Here is a 26,069-nt window from a genome sequence, read left to right as displayed (position 1 = left end):
CTACAAAGAAGGAACATGGGACACAGAAAGGTTTCCATGCCCAGGAGCCCCACAGGGTCCTGCTCAGGTTCCTTACCAAGGAAATGTGGGAGGAAAAGGTAAAGGAGACAAAGACAGTAACCAGAACAAGGGGGTATTTTCAAGGGTTTCTTCTTGGAGCTGAAACTCCATTAAATATCACCTTTGTTTGCAATATAACTTCTGAGTTCAAAAAAGCTCCCTTTGAGGGTATTCCCTGGTGGTGCAGTGGTTAGGACGCCAGGCTTCCATTGCAGGGGTTGTGGGTTTGATCCTTTGTCGAGGAAGCTGAGTAGTGCAGAAATAAAAAAAAAGCTACCTTTGAGATTTTCCTCTCCTTCGTAACCCTTGAACTACATTTAAGTCCACAGGAAGCCTCTGTGTTTCTGATGGTATTTGGTCTAAGGCTGCCAGTTTGGGAAAACCTTTGTAGCTTATTGATGATTTAGGCAACACTGAGAATTAATGATGCATTGGGTGGAGTGTAAATGTTATAAAAGAGTGATTTTAAATATTCAAAATTGTATTGCTGAATTAAAAAATTTTTTTGCAATGGTCAAAAAACATGATCTTGCAATTTCAACTATTTTGGAAGCTAAACAGATATTTGAGGTTTTCTTTATGAACAATTTTTATAAAATTTCCTCAAACTCTTGAAATGTCCTGCTCCATAACTTTGAAAGTAAATATTAAGTTTCTACCATCTAATTGTTATATTTGGTCCATTGTCTGTTGTAAGGCTAAAAATGAAAACCAAGTATTTAGTCTGTAGTTCTCTCTCTACGCCTGTGCCAATCAGATCATTTTTAGAGAGAAAAGACATAGAAGTTTAATAGCTATTCTTAATGAAGAAATAGCTTCCCTCCCCTCACTGTCATGCAACATCTGAGAATTTTCAACAGGAAAATAATTGGCTGCTCTCCTCAAGTTCAGTAAGGGGAAATCTGAGGGGAATTGCACCATTTTCATTAATCTGGGACACTTATAATCCTTTACCCCACAAGCAGTTGCTGCAGTTCATTTTGTATTACTGCATATACTATGAGCTCCTAACACAGGAGGTTAATTCAAAGTATACTGTTGTCCTCCTAGACAAAGATAATGTACTGATAACAGTGTCACTTCCTGTATTTACAAGTTCAGTGAAACAGATGAAAGTGACACCCATTCCTCTTCTTGGGAATCACAAGTTGAATCGAAGTATTCAGCACTGGTCATGCTAGATCTTTAAAGAACTAGGCACACAAAAACCAATAAGTGGGCATCCCTGGTGGCGCAGTGGTTGAGAGTTCACCTGCCGATGCAGGGGACACGGGTTCGTGCCCCAGTCTGGGAAGATCCCACATGCCGCGGAGCAGCTGGGCCCGTGAGCCATGGCCGCTGAGCCTGCGCGTCCAGAGCCTGTGCGTCCGGAGCCTGTGCTCCGCAACGGGAAAGGCCACGACAGTGAGAGACCTGTGTACAGCAAAAAAAAAAAAAAAAAAAAAAAGGTCCACATCAAAAATACTTAAAAAAAAAAGATATTTGGATCATTTCCAATATTTTTAAATCCAGAAATTTTGCATAAATATCTAAATTCTTCCTTCCTTGAAAAATCAGCAGAATTAACAAAGCTAGTGTCCAGATACTCACCAGTGATGGTGGGCTGGGACTGACTAGGGATTTCCCCTTTAGAGGAGGGCACGTTTTCCTCTGTACTAGATACTCCACCTCCAATTCTGTCAGCAGTTTCCAACGTCAGTGGCATTTGTGATGGATGGATTGCAGACAGGCAGCAAGTGCGGTGGCTGGGGGCATGGACTCTGGACCCAACCACCTGGGTTTGAATCCAGATCCCATAATGTATGACCTCTGCTCACCTTGGGGAAGTTACTTAATTGTTCTGTACTTCAATTCCTGATGTGTAAAGTGGGATAATAATTGATACCAACCTTAGGATGAGGATTAAATAATTCTATACATGAAAGAACTCAGAGTAATGCCTTACACATCACAGGTAGCCAGTAAACATCAATTGTTACCATCACCTTGCCTGAGCTGTGTTTTCTTATGGTGAGGTTTAAAAAACAGTGAAATAGCACCTACCCTTCTGTCTGGCACATAGTATATTTTCAAGAAATGTTAGTTGTCATTACTATTATTATTATTCAAGAGCATAGTGAGAAATAAGAGGGCTTCCCTGGTGGCGCAGTGGTTGAGAGTCCGCCTGCCAATGCAGGGGACACAGGTTCGTGCCCCGGTCTGGGAAGATCCCACATGCCGCGGAGCGGCTGGGCCCGTGAGCCATGGCCGCTGAGCCTGCGCGTCCGGAGCCTGTGCTCCGCAACGGGAAAGGCCACAACAGTGAGAGGCCCGCGTACCGGAAAAAAAAAAAAGTGGGAAATATACAATGGACTAGGAAAATAAAGACTATTCCTGCATGTGGGCTATGTCTGTGTCAGGGAAAAGGATGATGCCACTATGAAACCATTCATAGCAAGAGCTTCAACCAGAAATTCAAGATAATGGTGGAAAAGATTATCTAAAGAAAGGATTGGGGGTTACAAAAGGTTTTTTTTCTTTTAATTTAAGCAATGTTGATGTCCTGATGTCTTGATGTAAAACACAGTAATGTATTAAAAGAAAAGAAAATGGCATTAACCCTGCTTCCCTCATTTACTTTATCTACCTGGCCCTTAGAAATATTCAATTTGGTCACCCTGAATTTAGGCTTTAATTTCAAAACAAGTCTAAGAACTATCCCCCCACCAAAAGAAGATAGTTGTGAGGCAAACTGAACTTAAAACCCCAGACATTAGAAAATTCAAGCATAGACCTATTTAGTTTTTATGTTATTGTAATAACCAACAAGGACCTACCATATAGCACAGGGAACTCTACTCAGTATTCTGTAATAAACTATATGAGAAAAGAATCTGAAAAAGAATGAATATATGTATGTGTATAACTGAATTACTTTGCTGTACACCTAAAACTAACACAACATTGTAAACCAATATAATCCAATAAAAATTTAAAAAGTAAAAATAAAAAATGAAAATAAAAACTTTTTACATTATCATAGTAGCAAATTATTTTAAAAACTGTGAAATTAGTAATCACATTTCTAAACAATTTAATAATATAGTAAATGTAAGATAGACTTCTGCAGAAGGTGACCTAGGCTTATAGAACACCCTCTTGTACAAAATGGAACAAAATTAACAAAAGACATAAACTCAAAGAATAAGCCAGCCATGCCAAAACAAAAGGGAAAATAACCCATTACTACCAACTATGGTAAGAACCATCCAGAGACAGAAAAATCTGCAACATGCTGAAAGAAGACTCTGAGAATCAATACTGGGTTGTTATAAACAAGAGCAGTAAGTCCAACTGAAGATGTTGGTTACACATCTGGAAACTCTCTCCAGACCCGAGAGCACAGCTGGCCCCAGGGGAAGACCAAAGCATCTCAGATGGCACCCTCTTAGGAAGCAACAGGGAGCTAAGGTGTATAAAATGAAGGCTTCAGAGGGTCTAAGGAATAACTGCCTGAGGTATGGGTCAACGTACATCACATTCAACCAGGAGGCTTTCATAAAAAGGCACAACCCCAGAAATTCTGATTCAGTCGGTGCTGAGTAGGAAAGGACACAGCAATGCCAAACGTTATCTATTACAGCACTAACTATAACAGCAAATGTCTGGAAACAGCCTAAATGATCATCACTGGGGAAATGGATAAATAACCATGGTGCACTTGTGTAATACTCTTGCAACTGACCAAAAAAATGAGGAACTCTTTATGTACTGCTATGAAATAATTTCCAACATATATTGTTAAGAGGAAAAGAAAAGCATAATGTAGAAGAGTGCTGTAATATGCTACCACTGGAAAAATTAAATTATAAATATGCCTCAATTTGAATAAAATATCTCTAGAAGCATTCATATAGAAACTGATATTATTGGTTGTATCTGGGAAGAGGGACTGAATGGCTGGGAAAAAAAGAAGAAAGATTTCTCTTTTTTTTGTTTTTGTTATTGTTTTTGTTTTTAACATCTTTATTGGAGTATAATTGCTTTACAAGGGTGTGTTAGTTTCTGCTGTATAACAAAGTGAATCAGCTATACATATACATATATCCCCATATCTCCTCCCTCTTGCGTCTCCCTCCCACCCTTCCTATCCCACCCCTCTAGGTGGTCACAAAGCACCAAGCTGATCTCCCTGTGCTATGTGGCTGCTTCCCACTAGCTATCTATTTTACATTTGGGAGTGTATATATGTCCATGCCACTCTTTGTCCCAGCTTACCACTTTGTCCCAACTTACCCTTCTCCCTACCCTTGTCCTCAGGTCCATTCTCTATGTCTGCATCTTTAATCCTGTCCTGCCCCTAGGTTCTTCAGAACCATTTTTTTTTTTAAGAATCCATGTATATGTGTTAGCATATTGCAGCTCTATTTACAATAGCCAGGACATGAAAGCAACCTAAGTGTCCATTGACAGATGATTTTTATTCTTCAATTTTAAACCACATGAAGGTATTACTTATTCTAAAAATAAATGTGCCTTAGAAAAATAAAAAAGAAAGAGGAAAGAAGGACAGAAGGAAGGAGAGAGGGAAGGAGAGGGAAAGAGGAAAGAAGATCAGGTTATAGGAAAATAGCACCTGCAAAGTTTTCCTGAAAAAAAAATTCTGTATAATAACAGAATCCAGTCATGCAAAAGAGATTAGATATGTAGAGGGCGGTGCACAAAGGACTAGTAGGAAGCTCAAGATCCATTTAATTATAAATAATGGCAAATCATTACATCAATTGCAATTATAAAGCAAATTTAAATGTTCATTTTTTAAGAGAAAACAACATAATGTCAAACTTACAAAAATATAGAATAGGTATAATATAGATATAATGGAGTGGTACCTAAACCTCAAAGCCTGCTGTCAAAAATTCAAAGGTGGGAGCCAATGACTGCTCCTGTTCATTCACCCAGTCATGCTCTACGTATCCCCCATCTGCTATGTCAGAGACCACGTGCTAGAAACTGCGGATAAGCAGTGAATAAACATCCTGATACTTCCATTTTAGCTAGTTCTCCTGTTTCACAATAGTTTATGGATGTTGTTTTATCTCTTAGGCTGGGGGAAGAAAAGCCTAGGTATATTATTTAAAGCCATAAAAATAATCATTAAGGACAAGCATTTTCTGAATTACTAATAAAATATGGGGAAGGAGAAAGAAAGACAAAAAATATATATAGTATATATCACACACAGCAAAAGAAGAAAATGAAAAGGGCATCAAGGAAGAAGTAAAATCATAACCTAAGATGGCAGAATCAAGGCCAAACATAAAACATGACTATATTACTATGTAAAATAGATTGCTATATTATATAATTATACTATTTGGTGTAACTCTCTGTTAAAACATTTGAAATTTTAAGAATTAAATAGGTCTATAAAAATAGAAGAAAAAAATGAAAAAGCTTGAAAAGAGTATTTCCAAAGCCCTATTCATTTCAGGGATAAATTCTTATTAAACTGACACTTGTAGTTAAGTTGTTTCATAGAGAATAAAACCAAGTCCCCAAATTATTTTTATAAAGTTAGCATACCATTGCAATCAAAACCTAACACAGACAACACAGACCAAATTTCCTTTTAAGTACTGATGCAAAACTTTCAGATAACAGATTAGCATGAAGAGCCTAGCAATGCACTGTGGGTATAAAATATGACCACGGTCAGTTTACTCCAGGAATGCAAGTGTGTTGGCTATTGGAAAATCTGTTAGTAAAATTCACCATAATGATGGATTACATGGAGGAAAATATACTAATCACCATAGAAACCAGGGTTGCCAGGGACCAAGGGCTGGGAAAGAAAACTGACTACAGAGAAACACTTGGGAACTTTGGGTGGTGAAAATGTTCTAATACATCTGATTCTGGTATTAGTTACACAAGCACATACATTTGTTATAACTTATCAGCTGCATACTGCTAAAATGGGTGAATTTTTACTGTATGTAAAGTAAACCTTAACAAGCTTGATTTTCAAAATAATTCTTTTGAATCAACATGATATTTCAGATTTGAAAAAAAAATGGGACATTATCTCAGATAAAATAAGAATCAATGGCAAATTTCTTAATTTGTATATAGCCACAAAATACATGCACAAATATGTACTTATAAAAACATATTCAAATGTATCCTAAATTCCTATATTTGTTATATCTATTCAAAATTTAGCATCAGGCTGGATGATTTAGCATAAGAAGCATTCCCGCTAAAGTCAGGTATAACACACGATTATTCAACTATTTTTAACTATTTATTTATTATTAAACTATGCTTTAGTTATTTTAACTATTATTTAACATTTGCTCTGAGTGACAGCTCAATATCCAAAAGTTAAACTATTGGAAAAGAGGAGGAAAATAATCATGTCCAAGGGAACAATGCAGAAAAACAAAAGATAATCAAATACAAAGCTACTCAAAGGAATTCAGAAAGTAGTTAATAACATGATTTATTAAAAAAATCAATAGCTTTACTATAACAAATAAGATCCAGTTAGAAAATGTGACAAAAGTTTCCCTTTACAACAGGAATAACAATATAAATACATAATGATAAATTTATCAAGAAAGTTATAGGCCTACAAAACATACAGCTATACTGAGAGAAGTGTTGAGTAATGTTAGAGACCCATATATTAATTTTAGAAAGAAAGTTTATGTTGTAAATATATCACTTTTTTCCTTAAAAGTCTAAATTCAGTGCAATTCTGATCAAAATTCTCAATTTCATCTAGAAAAATAAAATAAGATAATAGTCAAGAAAGTGCTTTAAAAGAAAAGTGGAAATCATAAAAATCCTAGAAGAGAACATAGGCAAAACATTCTTTGACAGAAATTGTAGCACTATCTTCTTGGATTGGTCTCCTAAGGCAAAAGAAAAAAGAGCAAAAATAAACAAATGGGACCTAATTAAACTTAAGAGCTTTTGCACAGCAAAGGAAACCATCAGTAAAATGAAAAGACAACCTACAAAATGGGAGAAAATATTTGCAAATAATGCAACAAATAAGGGGATAATACCCCAAATATACAAAAAACTCATACAACTCAGTATCTAAAAAATGAACAACCTGATTAAAAATGCACAGAAGATTTGACTAGATATTTCTCCAAGGAAGACATACAGATGGTCAACAGGCACATGAAAAGATGCTCAACATTGCTAATTATTAGAGAATGCAACTAAAAACCAAAATGAGATATCACCTCACACCTGACAGAATGCCTATCATGAAAAAGTCTACAAATAACAAATGTTGGTGAGGATGTGGAGAAAAGGGAGCCCTTGTACACTGTTTGTGGGAATGTAAATTGAAGCAGCCACTGTGGAAATCAGTATGGAAGTTCCTCAAAAAACTATAAATAGAGCTACCATATGATCCAGCAATTCCACTCCTGGGCATATACCCAGAAAAAAAAAAAAAAACTAATTCTAAAAGATACATGCACCCCAATGTTCATAGCAGTGTTATTTACAATAGCTGAGATACAAAAGCAACCCAAGTGCCCATCAACAGACAAATAGACTAAGAAGATGTGATACATATAATCTATATATATATAATATTCTAATATATAGTCTATATATATAATATATATAATATAATCTCTATATAATATTCCATTATATATAATGGAATATTACTTAGCCATAAAAAAGAATGAAATACTGCCATTTGCTGCAACATGGATAGACCTAGAAAATACTATGCTCAGTGAAATAAATGAAACAAAGACAAATACAGTATAGTATCACTTATATGTGGAATCTAAAAAGATAATACAAATGAATGTATATGCAAAACAGAAACAGACTCACAGACATAGAAAACAAACTTGTGGTTACCAAATGGGAGAGAGAAAGGGGAAGGGACAAATTAGGAGTATGAAATTAATAGATACAAACTACCATATATAAAATAAATAAGCAACAAGGATATACTGCATAGCACAGGGAATTATACCCAGTATCTTGCAATAACCTATACTGGAGTATCATCTGCAAAAATACTAAATCACTAGGCCGTGCAACTGAAATTAACACAATATTGTAAAGAAAATATACTTCAACTTAAAAAACCATATCAAGGGGGAAAAGGATTTCCATATATATATAGAAAAATTTTATATGTATATATATCAGTGGAAAATCTACTGGTATTTACTGGTTTTTATCAGTGGAGAATTTACTGGTATCAGCTAGAAAATTTCAACCTAGGCAATTGCTAGAAAATCATAAATATATAAGGTGAAACATAAGCAAGGGGTTCCTTCTGGCCTTCTGAGTATACCCCAATGCCTGTGTGCTTTGCCAACCCTCTGACCTATGGGTGTTTAACAATTTGCAGAGGAAATATAAGCATTCATAAACATTCAGTGCTTAAATACTAGACTACAGAACAATCAATGTATGCTAAGGCATAGCATCTCTTTGTCTCCTTTTCATCTTTCCTCCCTTCTTTAACCTGATATCCCTTCCCTTAATGCTCCTAACCATTGACACAAGTAAGTCTTAAGAGTATAAATTGCGTGATTAAATAGCCCAAGATTTTAAAATGTTACTAGCTTTGTTTAAAAATATATAGTCTGATCTCTATGAATTGTTCAACAATGTTCATACCAGCAATATCCATAATAACCCAAAACAGTGGAAAGAACCCAAATGTCTCCAGCAGTAGAATGAAGAAATTATATATTCACACATTGGAATATTACACTGCTAGGAGAATGCACAAATGCAATTACACGTATCAACATGAGCAAATATCCCGAGCAAGTTGAATGAAAGAAACCAGACGCAAAGACCACACTGTAAGATTCCATTTACACAAAACTCAAAACTCAAGAAGGCTAATCGATGGTGATAGAAGTCAAAATGGTGGTCAACTCTTGAACTTGGGAGGCTTCTGGAGTTCAAGCAACACTGGATTTCTTAGCATGGATGCTAGTTATACAAGTATGTTCACTTTGGAAAAACATACTGAGCCTGAAAAACACAGATATCATTTTTTTATAGTTCTTTTAATGGTTGATATGAATGCTCTCAGCCATATAATACTGTTTTATCACGTTATTTTTTTTACTCCCCCCCCAAACAGTTACAAAACTGAGGTCCAACTGAAATGGAGATCTCAGCCTACCACCTAGTTGAGCTCTCCAATCCTTCCTCTCCTCTCTCACCTCAGGCCCTTCATTTTAACCTTTCTGAGAGTTGACTCAACTGGACATTTTCTCAGCTTTATGTGGTGACTGAGCACAAAGTGGGTTTATATCCAACCTCTGCAACTTGGTAATAGTCTGACTTAAAGTAGCATACATTAAGGTGCCTCAGTTTTCTCATCTGTAAAATGTTACTAATAAATAATAGTCCCTGCCTCATATGGTTGTTATGAGGGTTAAGTGAGCTAAAAGGTAAGCTGGTTGGATAGCCCAGGCTTGCATCAATTCCACCCTTTAATTTCTGGAAATCCAGATGCAACAATCAATGGGGCTTTACAATCACTCTTGTCAGATGACAGTTGTGGCATAGCTGTTACTGCCTGTTCTTACAACTTTAATTGTGTGTATGAGTGAAATATGGAAATAACACTGTCAAAATAAGCCATTCTTTCGATAAGCACAAAATAAAAATTTGAGGATCAGCCGTTTTTTTTTTCTTAGTGGCAAATAAAATAACGGTGGGTGTTAATGGATAGCATCTTAGATTTGATGACATGTCCACATGAGGTACTTTAAGAAGTTGCTGTCAAAGCTTTCCAGCATTATTCTATTTTCAAATAATTTCCATGCATTATTAGACTTTTAAATTCTGTTGAAAACGCAATCATTTTAAACTAGATATTTTGCAGTAATCTTTAAAGCTTCCCTAGGTGTTGGGAAATTGAAAGACCGTCCGGGCGGGGCGGGGCGGGACGGGGATGGGGGAGAGTGGGCAGAGCACTGTGACCAGATGCTCAGCCATCACTTGCTTCCTCGGCTCTTAAAACGCCGTTTCTCCTTTCCCCACTGCCAAACCCAGAGCACCAACAAGCACGGGACCCGGCGCAGGGTGCTCCCGTTCATTTCTGGGCTCAAACGCCAGTTCTTCCAAAAAGAGTGCCACCAACCCCCAAACCCATAAGCCCAGTAGTTCTCTAACTTTTCTCATATTGGAATCATCCGGAGATCTTTCACTGATACTGATACCTGGGTCTCACTCAGAAATTGATTTGTTCCGTGGTGCCACCTGGGCACGGGGATTTTTAAGAACTCCCCAGGTGATTCTGCCAAGATTGGGGACCATATTCTCTGATAATCTCTTAACTGCTGACTTGGTGCTGTTTGTATCTTCCACCAGCTCCCTGGGACATGGAAGCTTTTTCTTGTCAACCTCGTCCAGTCCCTCACCCAGCGTCCCGCCCCTGCTTTGAGCTGAGCCTCATAAGAGACCTCGAAGGAGAAGCGCAGGGAGCTTCGGCCTCTTCAACAGTCGCCATTGAGTTTAAAGGGTATTTAGGAAGTAATTCAGATCGCGTCACTCGTTGGGTCTTTGGTAACACGCATTTCTGGCCCGCATCTGCGCAACTTCATCCGCCCCTGGCAGCCAAGCCAAGCGGGATGTTATTGGGGCTGACTGTCCCCTCCAGGTCCTCCGCTTTGATCAGCAAAGGCGCCGTCTAACAGATCGCTCTCCCGCACAGGAACCCCCGGAGCACCGGGTCCGAGCACAGGGTCCGGGAGCTTGTTTACCCGTTTCTGGGGTCTCAGGTGACAAATAGTGGGAGTGTCTCAAAGAAAGGAAAACTCCCACAGCGAGGCCGGGGCGGGGTTCCGCGCATGTGGAGCGAGGGGGAGCTGCGCCTCCCGCGGCGCAAACCTCCCCTCCTGCCGCGCGCTTCCGGGGGCGCAGACCCGCGGGCGGCCTCCCAGGGGACCGCGACTGCCAGGAGAGGCCCCCACGCCCACCCAGCGCCCGCGGCATTTAGCTACGCGTTTCCCGCCAATTGTGCCCCCGGGTTGTGCTGAGCTAGCAAAACCCCGACTTCTCCAGGAACTAAGTTAAAGATGTATTTTAAGTTAAAAAAGCAAAGTGTTGAATAGTGTATATAAAAGAGTGCGGATGGGTGGGGACAGACAAGGGGAAATTCAGGTACATATCTATTGGCTGGTGCAAACACATAATAAGCCCCGGAAATACACACAAGAAATTAACCGTGGTTGCCAAAAGGCCGAGGCGCCAGACGTTGCAATCGAGCGGCTTTTTGAGTTTTTTTTAAGCCTTCTGCAGATGTGTTTTAAAATATACATTGATTTTATATATTATATACTGTAGGGTGTTGTACATAACATTCTATTGTTGTCAAAGATATTATATTTTATTATATATAACACACTACATTATATGATACACATACACATTTATCTCGGATTGGTGGAGTCAAAGAAGTCCAGCTTAGCCTCTGCCTTCGAGGCTGACCTAACACACAGGGAGAAAGGTTCGTGGCGTGAAAAGGCAAAGAGGGAAGACGGGGGAATTATATGGGACCGACCCCCAATATCTTTTTATTCCAAACAAAGGGACCAAGGGGAACTGAGGCGCTCCACCGCCCGAGTGCAACCCGGAGTGCCTCTGGAGTTCGAAGCCGGCCGCGGGGCAAAAACCGGGAACCCCCGCTCGGGGACCCCCTCCTGTCCCAGGAGCAGACGTCTGGGTTCCAACCTCTGCCTGGAATCGACATTTTTTGCTCAGGACGCCTGCCGGGCCGTGGGTGGGGGCGACCGTGCACGGTGATGCTGGCGTTCATCGGGAGCGCGGAGCCCTTGGAGACTCCCTGGAGGCGGAGTTGGCTGCTCCGCGGGCGCCGCGCGTCCCCGAGCTGCGCGTCGCGGGGTTCGGGCGGCCGCAGAAGCCCCGCTCGCAGCGGAGGGCCTGACCCACCGGGCAGTCTCTCTTCCCGACCCGGGCGGGATTCAGAGGCTTCGAGCGTCTGCCGGGGAGACGAGAAGGGCCCCGACGTCCCCCAAATCCCAGCCCGGGCCCAGGTGGGACCAGCGGCCCGAGCAGCTGGGGATGCGAAGAGAAGAGGAAATGGGCGGGCAGGGGGTCGAGAACTGGCCGTTGCTTCCGCGCCTCCCCTTCAGCCCATTGCCCCTCGATAAAAGCTCGAGGCCGGGAGACCCCAGTTTTCTATTCAAGGTTTCAGAGTTCCAGGGAAAGAGGCGATCTCCCCAGCTTCCCGGTATGCCCGGACCTGCTGTTCACAAGTTGCACACCCTCAGGCAAGTTTAATTTGCCTCTCCCAGCCTCGGTTTTCTTATCTGTAAAATGGGGATGATAAAAGTACCTACGTCTGTGAGGTGGTAGTGCGGGTTTACATGGGGTATTATTGTGTGCCCAGGGCTTGACCCAGCCCTAGCTTGCAGAGAGCGGTGCACCCCTGCTATGGTTACCCCAAGCAAGAAGGACCGACTCGAACCCAGGATTGGGATTTAGGCTGGAGCTATGGGGCCCAGCTTCCTCCAAAGAGATTCATTCTTAAGGTCCAGCGGCCACAGATGGGCACCGAACGCCGTCCACTCGCTTCCTCCGAAGTCACGCGGGGTCTGCATTCTAACATCCACCTCGGAGCCTTCCCCCTCAAAGAAACCCCGCACCCAGCCCCATTCACACGTACTTAACCCCTCCACTGGGAGTCCTGCAGCTCAGACCTCCTGGATTCAAATTCCCGGGCTACCATTTTTAGCTCTGTGCCTTTAGACAAGGGCCTTCACCTCTCCAAGCATCACTTTACTCTCCTGTAAAATGGGATGATAACATTCTAGGGTGCTAAGTTTAAAAGGTCGTACGGGTAAAGCAGAGAGTCTGGCCTACAGTCAGCCACTGCTTCTTTCATTGTTTTCCTCCTTTGGCTGTGGATTCGAGGACCAACTCTATGCTTGAAAAGTCAGCCCCAACTGGGTGGAGAAATGATCCCAGCTGCTCTCTGCTCCCCCTAGAGACTCCTTTCCTGTGAATCCTCAGAATCTGCGCTTCCAAGGGCCCCCCCCCCCACCCCGGACATGCCGAGCAGTTAAGTCTCCCAGGTCGACCTGGGCTTGGGAGCCTCCTCCATGCCGCCCCGCTCGGTTGATCTTGCCCAGCCCTGTCCTCTCAACTTGAGGTCGAAGACGGCGTCCTTTTCGGGGACTCCCAGTTCGGGGTGCCCCGCGGGCAGCTTCCGACTATTAACTTAACTCCTTCCTCCTCGGGCGTTTAACCAAGTAGGTGGAGAACAAAACCTGAGCTAAATACCCTATTTTCTTTCTCTGGCTAGTAATCAGCCGGAACGGCAAAATCCCGGCGGGGGTCGGGCGGGCGGGAAGCCTGGGAAAAACAGATGCTAATGGGGGCCCGGGGCGGGCGGAAGACGCACCGGGGTCGGGCGCCCGCCACCTCCTTTTGAAGTGCGCCTCCCCGGCAGCGCTCCCGGGCCTCGCTGGGCTTCCCCCGCTTTTGGGGAAACTGAGAGGAGCTGCTAGAACGAGTGGGGACTCTCCTCTCAGGTTCTGATTCACTCCCGCTTTCTACCTCTTGTTCACTTTGCCCTTGACCGGTTTGCTCCTGGCCTACTCCCCCATCAGACTGGGAATTTCTGGAGGAGAAAGACTAAGGTTCCTGAGCCCTCATTTAGTCCAGTGTCCAGGGCAAAAAAGTGAGCTCAGCATAATTGTGATTGGAGTGATAGGAAAGACTGCAGACTTTCCTGTGTGCTGGGTGCTGTGTTAACTGCTTTCCATTCTGTATGTGGTCACGACATGTGGAAATTGGGGACAGACACGTTTAGGAACTTGCTGAGACCCACCAAGCTAGTGAAAAAGGTGCAGCCACAAACGAAGATGATTCTGCATACAACTTTCGGCTTTTCTCTTAGGGATCTGAAAAGACAGGTTTAAGGAATGATCTCTTTGGTTTCTGTTTCCTGTCGACCTTCCTTCCCTCCTCCTTCCCTCTCACTCTCCTTCCTTGGTTATCTTAAGGGCTTAACACGTTCTTCTGAGAACTCCCCAACCCAGACTTCCCCTCTCCCCCTTTCTCACCTCGGGCCTGGATGGGAGATTCCAGCTGCCCATGTCACCTGAAGCTCTGGTCAACAGGATTTGATTCTGCCCACCTATTGTGTAGACATCCTGCCACACCTGCATCATAGAGGTGCCTTCTGTTGAAACATTAATTTCCATTGATTCTGCTGACCCTGTTAGTGATGTGCAAGTGATTTCAGGATAATATTTCTCAGTGGCTACATGGTGGTTGTTCCCATCAACAGCTGTCCTGCAATTCTGGCATTCACTTTTCTGTTTTCCTGTGGAAGAATGTCCACATTAACATGCATACAGAAAGCCTTGTAATAATGTAAGAGCTCTGGATTAAGAAAGGTCTAAAGAAAAAGATTTAAAAGATCTTTTAAGAATCTAAAAAAGGTGAAAATGCCGGGTCCATTAGTTTAGGAAGATCTGTGTTTTCTTTTTCTTTTAGAAAAAAAAACCTTTCACTTTCATCTCCATGGTTATAAAGCCTGAGCCCTGACACTGTCCTTGGGCTATTTTGTCTGTTCTAGTCTGAAGATTTAGTAACCCCTTTCTTTCAATTAAGAGATGAGCACCTACTAAGAGTCAGGCCTTTCGAGGTACGAAAGTAAGCAAGACAGGGAAAGCCCTATATAACTCATATTTTAGTGTAGCAATGATTAGCCAAACATTCCCCTACTTTATTTTTGAGAGTATTTCACTTTATTTTGCCTCATGTAGCCTTTCTTGTTATTTATGTGGATCTGTAACTTCCATAAATATGATGATGATGATGATAGAACAGCAGTTAAATCCAGGAATTCATTTGCAGTTTAAAAAATACTTACACAAAGAAGATTCTTGATCCAATGTTTAAGATAACATATTTTTTGTAATAAGCAACTTTTGGTATGTTTAATTAACTTTCATTCCCCAACCCCCACCTCCTCATATTTTAACAGTGAACTACACCTGCACTTAGCAATCAAAATACATAGATTGATAGCTGAAGATAATAGTTTAAATTGGTCGTTTTGTTTGAAAAATACAGTGGGTTTAATATAACCCTTTGCCTCACTCATTTGTGGACACATGTGTGGATTTCTTTTAAAGCAAGTGATCAGTCTATTTCAGGGTCACGGTGATTTCAAATTCTTATAAAAAGTGAAACTGTTGGTGGGACTATCTTGCTGTTCTCAGCACAATCAACACTACTTGTCCTGGCCAATGGACACTTTCTTTAAAAATATTATCTCACAGGACATTTTCTTAAAAAAAAAAATCTGAACATGAACAACCTTACCGTGATGGAAGCCCCCTCCCCCTTCAGAAAGCCTAGTGGAGGTGGGAATCTGGCCATCAGAGAACAAAGGGCCAAAGAGTGAACCCGCGATGGCGAAATAAAATGTAACATCAACAAAGAAAAGGCCATAGATAAATAGTAAAAGGACCAACTCACCACAAAAATCCCATTGACGTTTGCCCAGAGTCCAGGCGAAGCGCTGGTGACCGGTTAACGTTGGAATGTTTTCCTAGGGTTAAAAGGAGAACCGGCAGCAAATCTGCTCAGAATTTACAAAGTGTTTGAATAACACTGACAGTGTTTTGATAACACATTTTTTGTGGGGGTGAAAATAATAGAATTTATTGGGACATTTATATGGGCCCCCTTGGTTGTGGCAGGGAGGGGAAGTAAACCATTTCTCACTGCACTCATTTATAACTCACCCCTGTAATTTATTCATACATTTGTATGTATCTGTTATGTAATACCGTCTTACAGCCAAATGCTTCTCAGTTTTGCCTTTAAAAGCTGAATGCACTGATATTGGTTACCTTTAATGGGGAGAAAGGGGTGAAGAGGTGCTCTGGCCAGGTTGGCAATAAATTTGTGTTATCAGTTTAAGACAGTAGAATGAAGCTGGTATTATTGCTCAAGACAATACAGCATAAGACCTTTAAGGCTCACACACAGGCGTAACCTTGGCTTCCTTGTAGCTTTCAAAGGGTCCTGCTCCCTCCAGTCTCAGGCTGAATGGTGCAAGATTTGAGTTAATCCAGCCAGCACTTGGGTCTGGGGTTCCAAGCGTTCTCCACGTTTCCTCCCTAGTGTTGATGTTTTTGTTCAATGTATTCCCATACACTGTCAGTTGAGCCACATAAAACCAGGCACCTTTCAATAAATGTTTCATTTGGATTTCATGAAGCTTGAGGTGTAATTGAAATCAAACAGGAAACAGGCTGCAAGGCTGTGCTATTTGCCCACCCAGTCTAAGGAGGGTGCTGCCTGACTTGTTCACTGAAGCCACTGCTTTAGCTTTCTTTTCTGTTCCTGTTTCTGGAAAAGAGTGATTACATTTTAAAGTGCGACTAGGACGTGCAAAAATAATTTTTATGCCTCTTTCCCTGGTTATCAGTAAAACTGAGCCAGCAAAAGGAAAGCCCATTTCAAGTAGGAAATCAGTCACAGATTTGTTCACCTATAACTCTCCAGGCATTTAGACTAATATATTCCATATGTAATAATAATGTAATTAATACAGAAGAACCATTAAAGGAGATTTCTTTATCTCTACGCAGTCAGAAAAAAATCATCGTTAGTTGAAACAGTGCTTTTCATTATGTTCAAAAGTAATTTGTAATATATATCTATAAATGTAATATAAATTATGGGTATATTTTCCATGTTCCAAATATCCGGGCCCCAGAGCGGTTTTGTAGAGCCCGAATTTTTATTCTCTTTGAACTTCTCTTTGTTTCTCCACCTGTAAAATGTGTTCAACTTTGGGCAAAAGGATAGCTATATTGGGGAGGTGGGGAGATATAAACTGCAATTTCCCGCCTCAAGAATCAACACTAATCCTAATTACACATACCTTGTATATATTTCATAATTAGGTAGCACTCAAATGAACAAACGCGTTTTCAAGAGCTTGCTCTGTGGCTGGAATAAAATCAAGCCTTTCTGATGTGGCGCAGGGGACAGCTGGCTCGCGTTATTTGCGCCAGAGTGGGTCGGAGCGATGCCTGTTGCCTGCAGTGGCGCTTTGCCACGCGCAGAGCTTCCCTGGCCTCCTCGAAAGCAATTCGGGACACCGAGGCCCGCTGTCTCGCTGAGGTCAGGCGCAAAACTGCGATCTAACCCCAGCCAATCTGTCTCCAAAAACGTGAGATCTGATCTCCTTCCTACTTTTTCCTCAAACATCCTGCAGCTCAGGTCAAGGCTAATGTGGAAGAGCCCTGAGTGGTAACAAGATCCCCTAGCCCGGGCTCCCCCGCCAAGCTGCCCTTTCTTTCCTTGCTCTTGATCTTGTGAGTCCTGCTCACAGAACCTCCACGTTGAATATCTTGAAGTCTTGAAAAGCACAGAGTACTTGAGAAATGCAATTCTCCAAGACTTTCCTGAGTCAAAAGAAATCTAAAGCCGACGAGGTGGGAGTGGACGGTGGGGTGATCAGAGCAGAGAGCCAAGCCGAACCCGAACTAAACTGGTGGGACGACACGGGAGAAGTGCTAGGCTGAGCGCGCTCCGTGCCAGCGTTCCAGGAATCTGCTCCTGGGCTGCTGTGCCTGGACCTGCGAGGACCCCACCCGGGCCACTCCCCTAACTTGCTCTCTCCCCCGCCTGGCTGGGCCTTGACCCTGAAAACCTTCGCGCGCTCCCTGTTTCCACTACCGCGAAGACCTGGTAACCGCGTCCGAGTGCATTAAGAGCCGCTTCACTCTAACTCAGACGTGCCAGTATCGATGCTGCTGTGGTTTGAACCTAGGTTGGAAAGCTTCGAGCCGTTCTGCACCGGCGTGTGCGCGCTCAACGAATCCCGCGACCGCCTCGTGTTGCGGGTGAAGAGTTTCCCGTGTGATCGCGTTCGGTTTGGGGAAGCAGGGTCCCGACCTCTCAGCCGGAAAACGCGCTCCCGGAGCGATTACAAGCCGCGTCTGTAATTGCTTATTAACAGCAAATGTTCAGGCTTCTTACCCGCAACGAAACGTGCAGGTATTAATAAACAATACAATAGGACGGCATCATCTTGCTCTGCTGTCTGCAAAAACGCAGTGGAGAAACAGGCAGCTGCGGCAAAAGGGCTTAATTCCATATCAAACTGATTATTTCACTAATTATTCCACCTTCTGTGTTGCGCTGCAGAGGAGAGGCACAGGGAATCTTAACCGCGAGGCTGCTTTGTTTCTCGGTGTCAGGCCCAACTGAAGATGGGAGGGTGTGGGATCCGAGATTCAGGGAAACTGAGCGTGGATTTTAAATTGTGGGGAGTAAAAGTGATTGCCTCCTGAAAGCAGGCGTGATGGCATGGGGATGAGAGTGTTCCCAGTATCCCACCCCACCGGGGCTTCTGATTCATAAGCTGACGGCTTCTGTCCTCAAGGACTGCAGTGTGCTCTCGCCACCCCTGGAATCCCAGAAGCCCAACGCCGGGTTCCTCTCCACAAACACTTCCCACTGAGTAAAAGGGTGGGGCCGAACAAAAAGTGGTTCCTGCTTGTCGAAGGCCAGAGAGTCCTCTCCAATCGGGAAGAAAGTGTGCCTGAAGTTACAGCCCCCGACGAGGGAAGAGACTTCCTTGGGCCTCTCTCCAGGTCGTCCCAGATCCCCACCCTCAGAGACCGGTGCCTCCCTGCAGGCTGTCAGCTTGCAGAACATTTCTGCCTCCGGCCTCTAGAACCTGCTCCCGCCCTCGCATCCCCCGGCTCAGAGCGTTGTGATGACCCTGCTACGGAGACCTCAAACCCTGTTCCACTAAATTCCAGCGAAATACAGACACCAGGATTGATTCTCACAGCAGGACTGAGTCTCAAAAAAAAAAAAAAAGAAAGAAAGAAAAGAAAAAGAAAGAAAGAAAAAGAAATAAAATCAAGCTAAAGGAAAAGAAAGTCGCAGGCTACTCGATCCAATTAGTAAATGCCTAATTGAATTACTGTCACCTCCACCAGCCAATAGGAGGGTCCCGAGGCTGTGGGGCCGCGAAGCCCCTCCCTGGCCTCACATATATAAAGCAGCCAATGACAGCCTGCAACTTTCCAAGTGGTCAACTTGACCGATAGTTTTTCAGTCGAGAAAGGCAGAAAGGCTAGTAGCGCTGGTGGGTGGATGGGGAGAGAGAGCTAAGACCTCTTCTTCCCGTGTGTGCGGGGGAGGAGGGTGGAGGTGCAGAGAGGCAAAAGAGACGCGGAAGGAAAAGGAGAGGGCTTCTCGGTCAGTTTTCGCCTCTTGCCTTCAAATTCAGTGCCCTTTCCTTGTGGAAAGGGCGCTGGGTTCGGGACGCGCGAGTGCGCGCCTTAGCGGTCCGCGTGTCGCCAGGTGGGTAACCCGGCAAAGGAGGAAGGGGAAGTTACCTTCCCCTCGGAAGAGGGCGCTGGCTCCCTCATCCTGCCTTTATAATCAGGCCGCGGCCGGAGAGGAAGCAGCCAGCTGCCGTCTGCGCTCTGCAAAGCATGCAGTTAGGGGAGCAGCTCTTGGTGAGCTCGGTGAACCTGCCTGGCGCGCACTTCTACCCGCTGGAGGGGGCGCGAGGCGGTGGCGGCGGGAGCGCCGGCCACCTCCCGGGAGCGGCCCCCTCGCCTCAGAGGCTGGACATAGACAAAGCGCCCAAGAAGTTCTCGGGCAGCCTCTCGTGTGAGGCAGGGAGCGGGGAGCCCGCAACCGCCGGTGCGGGGGCCCCCGCGGCCATGCTCAGTGACGCCGACGCCGGGGACGCCTTTGCCGGCACCGCGGCCGTGGCCAAGCCGGGGCCCCCGGACGGCCGCAAGGGCTCCCCCTGCGGGGAGGAGGAGCTGCCCTTAGCCGCCGCCGCCGCTGCCGCAGCCGCGGCCGCCGCCGCCAGCGCGCGCTACTCCATGGACAGCCTGAGCTCGGAGCGCTACTGCCTCCAGTCCCCCGGGCCTCAGGGCTCCGAGCTGGCCGCGCCCTGCTCGCTGTTCCCGTACCAGGCGGCTGCCGGGGCGCCCCACGGATCTGTGTACCCGGCTCCCAACGGGGCGCGCTACCCCTACGGCTCCATGCTGCCCCCCGGCGGCTTCCCCGCGGCCGTGTGCCCACCCGGCAGGGCGCAGTTCGGCCCGGGAGCAGGCGCGAGCGGCGGCGCGGGAGGCAGCGGCGGGGGAGGCGGCCCGGGCGCCTATCAGTACGGCCAGGGGGCTCCGCTCTACGGGCCGTACTCCGGGGCAGCAGCCGCGGGTTCCTGCGGAGGACTGGGGGGCCTGGGGGTTCCCGGCTCCGGCTTCCGCGCCCACGTCTACCTGTGCAACCGGCCTCTGTGGCTCAAATTCCACCGCCACCAAACCGAGATGATCATTACGAAGCAGGGCAGGTGAGCGCAGCGCGGAGGGGCCCCGAAGCGCGGGGGCAGAGAGGACCTGTGTGGTCCTGAGGGTGGCCGGGAATGGGGGACCGCCGCCCGCCCGCTCCGCTCTTGGCTGGGAGAGTGAGTTTCCGTGCGCAGCCAGTGGGGACTCCGCATCTCCAGTCCGACGTCCCTCCCGTCCGCGCACCGGCGGTTTGTGCAGGGCGCTAAGGCTACGGCTGCTTCCCCCCTTCCTTCTCGTCACCCTCACCTGGACTGACGAGGAGGAGACAGAAATGGAAACTGGGGCTTGTCCACAAAGCTGGATGTCCTAGGTACGCCCGGCCGGCGGTACGCCGGTCCCTGAAGGCGGGCGAGGAGCCGCGGATGCGGGAAGGCTCCAGGGGTGGCTACCCTCTCTGAGCACAGGACATGGGCTCCCGCAGTTTTAGGCGCCAGGGTCTCCGCGGGGCGCATCCGGGGGACGAGCGCGAGGACCAGAGCGCCGGCAACGGGGGCTGGTCCGGGTAGTAGGTTAGGCCGGACCCTGGAGTCAGACGGGGCTGGGGTCCCAGGCCTGAGAAAGTTCGGATACACATCCCACTGCGGGCAGTGGTTACTTCTGGGGAAAGTGAGGGGTGGGTGCTGGGAGAGGGACGTCCCAAGGGGACTTTTAGCCTTACCAGTAGAACTAATTTTTTTTTTACGAGAACAATTTAATGTTCTCTGGCACTTGTACATATAAAAAATAATGATTTTTAAACATCGTGGAAGAAAATAAATGAGCATCTGAAAGGGTCAAGAACTTGAGTGAGTGGTGCAGAAGGGCGGGGATTGGGGCAAATTATTTCAGAAAAGAGATGTTCCGAGAGTTGCCAACTCAAGAATATTTTACGTAGTGAGGGCCACTTTTCTACCGGTATTCTGTTCGTCTGTAGACTTCTAAATGTCGTCTAAGCGTGGGCCTGTGCCCGGGCGTTCTGATTTAAATCTCCTGGTTCTATTCCCTTGCACAGACGCATGTTTCCTTTCTTGAGTTTCAACATAAACGGACTCAATCCCACCGCCCACTACAACGTGTTCGTAGAAGTGGTGCTGGCGGACCCCAACCACTGGCGCTTCCAGGGGGGCAAATGGGTGACCTGCGGAAAAGCCGACAATAACATGCAGGGTGAGGAGAGAAAGGGCCTGGGCAGGGTGGATCGGAGGGAGCCCCCGACTCAAGACACCACACATTTAAATCTCACATCCCTCCCTCCACATCCGGGGCCTGGAAGTGTTAGGAGTTTCTTTGTGTTGATTGTTTGATTAAGGGAGAGAATTGCTAAGTCAGACTTCTTTCCTACTAGTATATAGAATTTTAACCATGACCCTACTCTAGCTCTTCCCTCCACATCCCTACCTTTGAGAAAGGAATTGCTGTAAACTCTCCAGGTGGCAAGGGCATCTGGCATTCTAATCTTCACTTGAGAAGAGGCCTCCCCAAGGTTGAGTTCACCATAAAAATCCAACCACGTTCCATCAGATCTTGCCTGTCTAGCTTCAGAAGCCCCCAGGTTAACCTTCAAGAGGCATCGCCTACTGGTTCCATTTTTACCTTGTCCAAGGAAGGCTGAAAGCACAGGGGCCCTGGGAGGGGAATCAGTAGAGTCTAGTTGGTCTCCACTGGCCTTCTTAAACTGCTAATGATGGGAGACATGTTCTAAATCTAGCTCTTAAATCTTGCCCATAGGTAGTAAATACCCCTCCCCTACCTCCATTTGCAAACAGCCCTTTATGCTTGGGCTTTGTGTTTTGTTTCACTTTCTCTTAGGCAACAAAATGTATGTTCACCCAGAGTCTCCTAATACTGGTTCCCACTGGATGAGACAGGAGATTTCCTTTGGGAAATTAAAACTCACCAATAACAAAGGCGCAAATAACAACAACACCCAGGTAGGGTGACAAAGGAGGTGGTGTCTTCTGGCTGTGAATCTCTTTTCTAATGAGTTTCCATACTCTTCATTGTATTTGTAATATTTGCAGGTACCTGTTGCTTGCCTCTTTCTGGTCTTTTTTTTTTTTGACCTTTCTCATTTTTATTTATTTATTATCTTTCCTACTGGATTTCAGTAACAGTGAGTTAACTGTTAGGAGCAGAAATACTGAAAACTTTTGGCGACTTAGGAAACCAAGAGGCAAGAGTGTTTATTTAAACACACATACCCAGCTATGTTTTAAGTTTCAAAAATGGCAATAGAAAGTTAGCTGTTGCTGGGGAGCAAGCAGGAGTGGCATTCCAAAATACAGAATTTGTCAAAATCGACTTTACTTTTTCGATTTGGCAGCTCTTTTCTCTGTACCATTTGCAGATGATAGTCTTACAGTCTTTACACAAGTACCAACCACGACTGCACATCGTTGAAGTCACAGAAGATGGCGTGGAGGACTTGAACGAGCCCTCCAAGACTCAGACCTTCATCTTCTCAGAAACGCAGTTCATTGCAGTGACTGCCTACCAAAACACCGATGTGAGTGCCCCATGGTCCCCAAGAATCCCTGAAGCTCAGTCCAGCGTGAGACAGAAAACACTCAATGACTGTTTTTTTCTCCCTTGTCTAGATAACTCAACTAAAGATTGATCACAACCCCTTTGCAAAAGGCTTCAGGGACAACTATGACTCGTAAGTGCACCTTTATTTTTCCTCGCCTGGTCATCTTTGAACAAGACATATCGAATCAGACACTTTCTTGAGACCATATTCTAGGAAGAGCTTTCACGGTTGGGATTTTTGCCTATTTTTATTTTTGCATATTTTTGGCCTTGACTAATCTTGCTTTAGAATTTTCACAGAAGGGTTTTGTTCATTTCTAAAGAAATGTTAAGGGATTAAAAATGAGGAGTTTTTTTTTTAACATTTGAGTGGAGATCTGAAATTTTCATAATCTGCATTTATATGCCTTCCTTTCCATTTGATCCCAGTTTTTTTATTCTCTCAGGAGCAGGGATTATTATTCCCTCTCATTTTTTTACATAAGAAAAACCTGACACTAAGAGGATGTCATTTTCACAACATCAAACAGCAAGGCCCCACAGATGCCTTTTAAATCTGGGATTTCTACCCACCATGGCCAGCATTCCTTCCCTACCACTGAAGGGAGAGTTGCTCCAAGTTATTCCAAGTTCTAGGACTTGCAAAGATGGATTTTCTACAGTTTAAATGCTTAATGCCTGGGAGGAAGCTTTTTCTTTCGGGGTGGGAAATTTGGCCGCAATGAGCGAAGTCCAGCTAAAATGGGCAAGTGCATCCCTACTATCTCCACCCCTCCACTCAACAGATCAGCACTCCTGCTCTAGAGCCTTCTTCATTTCTGGGAGGTAGATTGTTTGGGGACAACATTAGGGGTTTTTTTTTAAGTGTTTCTCTTTATATTGTAGCATGTACACCGCTTCCGAAAATGACAGGTTAACTCCATCTCCCACGGATTCTCCTAGATCCCATCAGATTGTCCCTGGAGGTCGGTACGGCATTCAGTCCTTCTTCCCGGAGCCCTTTGTCAACACTTTACCTCAAGCCCGATATTATAATGGCGAGAGAACCGTGCCACAGACCAACGGCCTCCTTTCACCCCAACAGAGCGAAGAGGTGGCCAACCCTCCCCAGCGATGGCTTGTCACACCTGTCCAGCAACCTGGGACCAACAAACTAGACATCGGTTCCTATGAGTCTGAATATACTTCCAGCACCTTGCTCCCATATGGTATTAAATCCTTGCCCCTCCAGACATCCCATGCCCTGGGGTATTACCCCGACCCCACCTTCCCTGCAATGGCAGGGTGGGGAGGTAGAGGTTCTTATCAAAGGAAGATGGCAGCTGGACTCCCATGGACCTCCAGAACAAGCCCCCCTGTGTTCTCTGAAGATCAGCTCTCCAAGGAGAAAGTCAAAGAAGAAATTAGCTCTTCTTGGATAGAGACACCCCCGTCCATCAAGTCTCTTGACTCCAATGATTCAGGGGTGTACACCAGTGCTTGTAAGCGAAGGCGGCTGTCTCCTAGCTCCTCTAGCAATGAAAATTCTCCCTCCATAAAGTGCGAGGATATCAATGCTGAAGAGTACAGTAAAGACGCCTCAAAAGGCATGGGGGGGTATTATGCTTTTTACACGACTCCCTAAAGAGTTATTTTAACCTCGTCAAAATGAGCTAACTTTTTGCCGATGGACTTGGTGGTGTTTTTTTGTTGTCTTCTTTGTCTAGGTTGCCAAAAAGACGTTTGCCTTCCACCCTGATGCATCCCGTTTTGTGCAATTCTCTAAAAGAAGGTGCCAAAGCTTTTTGATTGCTTCAGGTAACTGAAACAAGCCTAGCATTTTTTTCTTTTTTAATAAAATTAATGGAGGACTTTCAAGTGTTTTTAAATTTGAAGGTGATTCAAAGTTATGGATTTATTTATTGGAGACACTAGACATTCAAAGAACTGGGCTGTGAAGATTGAGTGCCTAGTGCCATCAAAGGTGTTGAAAGCTTTGGTTCTCATTTTTATTTGTAAATCTGTAGGCAAATAGAAGCCCAGAGTGGTAAGATGTTTTGCTTCTGGAATAGAAGGGTGGGACTTAACCTTCAACAAGGGACTTTTGCTGTTAACTTTCTGCTAGGGACAAAAGATCTTAGGCCTGGGAGGCAAGAACTTTGTGAAGGTGCTGGTTTGACCTGACTTTGATTCTTCCCAGGCTTTTGAAGCAAGCCATGTTTGCCCTAGTCCAGGATCGCCTCATGTACTAGGCCTCTGCTGTGTGCCTGGGTGGCTTGTAGGACTTAGGAGACAGCAAGGGAGGGGGGCACCAGAAAACAAACAAAAACGGAGAATTTTAAAGTGTACAGTTGTGTGCTTAGATACACTGTAGAATAATGTGGAAAATACTGTACAAATAGTCTATGTAGGTATACGAGATTATGTAAAATTGGTGCTTTGGCTTTTTAAAGAATTTGCAATTCACCGGACCACAGCTGCAGGAGCAGGGGAAGTTTCGTCATCCCCACAACATATGGGAATATTCTGTTTACTTCTTAGTTAAGAATGTATTCAGCTACTGTACTAACTTGAAATGTGCTAAGGAAAACCCCCATGTCATCCTCTTCCTCCGCCACCCCCACTTCCCAACTTGGTAATGTGAGGAAACAGAAACCTGACGCCCCAGCTCCTATAGGCTTTCTAGAGACCTTGGATTTTTATGTACAGTCATAGTCATTTTTAATAAATGTGGTTCATTAAGGGAACAGGCATAGCCCTGTCTTCTGTACTATGGGTCTTCATCTTTGTTTCAAAAATCTTAGTTTGCTTCTTCCTCCACCCTCCTCCAGCAGGAACCCTGTCCCACCAACCCACTCCCCCCGCCCACCACTAGAATCTCTAAGTGGACAGTGTCTTCGTTGAGGGGGTGGGGATGCTCTTGTTTATCTTTTTTCCTTGTAGATGAATGGGGTTATTTCCTCACCGCACTGGGAAGTCTGGACAATGGGGATTGGAGCTGGGGAGGGGGGAGGAGGGTTGCTGCTGAGATGCAAGATTGCCCACAGCAGGCTTGATACGGGCCTAGGAAACCTCCACCCCCAGCCCTTGGCGTCCGGGCCTCTCCTGGACCTCCTTGGGGTCTCCCATCCCCGGATCCAC

At 44.9% G+C, this 26,069-nt stretch overlaps 1 protein-coding gene and 1 long non-coding RNA gene across 3 annotated transcripts; one reads left to right on the top strand and one right to left on the bottom strand.

The window, feature by feature from the left end:
- Window positions 1–15,575: 15,575 nt before the first annotated feature.
- Window positions 15,576–20,823, bottom strand: LOC137232178 (uncharacterized). The gene is made up of 2 exons (XR_010946893.1): window positions 20,373–20,823; window positions 15,576–15,649 (listed from the first exon to the last, which is right to left on the bottom strand). It is a non-coding gene; the product is annotated as an uncharacterized lncRNA (long non-coding RNA).
- Window positions 19,157–25,698, top strand: EOMES (eomesodermin). 2 transcript variants are annotated; one of them, XM_067753547.1, is made up of 6 exons: window positions 19,157–20,443; window positions 21,433–21,587; window positions 22,230–22,351; window positions 22,768–22,926; window positions 23,018–23,079; window positions 23,892–25,698. In XM_067753547.1, exons 1-6 carry the CDS (start codon window positions 19,569–19,571, stop codon window positions 24,571–24,573), a joined length of 2,055 nt encoding a protein of 684 aa, XP_067609648.1. In that variant the 5' UTR covers window positions 19,157–19,568; the 3' UTR covers window positions 24,574–25,698. The 2 variants fall into 2 exon arrangements, with proteins under 2 accessions (XP_067609648.1, XP_067609647.1); XM_067753546.1 differs by having other exon boundaries at window positions 23,835–25,698.
- Window positions 25,699–26,069: the final 371 nt, after the last annotated feature.

The sequence above is a fragment of the Pseudorca crassidens genome, chromosome 10 (genome assembly GCF_039906515.1).
Source record: "Pseudorca crassidens isolate mPseCra1 chromosome 10, mPseCra1.hap1, whole genome shotgun sequence".
Classification (NCBI taxonomy): domain Eukaryota; kingdom Metazoa; phylum Chordata; class Mammalia; order Artiodactyla; family Delphinidae; genus Pseudorca; species Pseudorca crassidens.
Note: the sequence above shows the minus strand (reverse complement) of the source record. Positions and strands in the feature narration are given on the sequence as shown.

Coding starts and splice junctions, on each gene's coding strand:
- EOMES (XM_067753546.1), top strand. CDS start 19,569: ATGCAGTTAGGGGAGCAGCTCTTGGTGAGCTCGGTGAACCTGCCTGGC. Junction 20,444..21,432: donor ATCATTACGAAGCAGGGCAG/GTGAGCGCAGCG, acceptor TCCCTTGCACAG/ACGCATGTTTCCTTTCTTGA. Junction 22,352..22,767: donor CAAATAACAACAACACCCAG/GTAGGGTGACAA, acceptor TACCATTTGCAG/ATGATAGTCTTACAGTCTTT.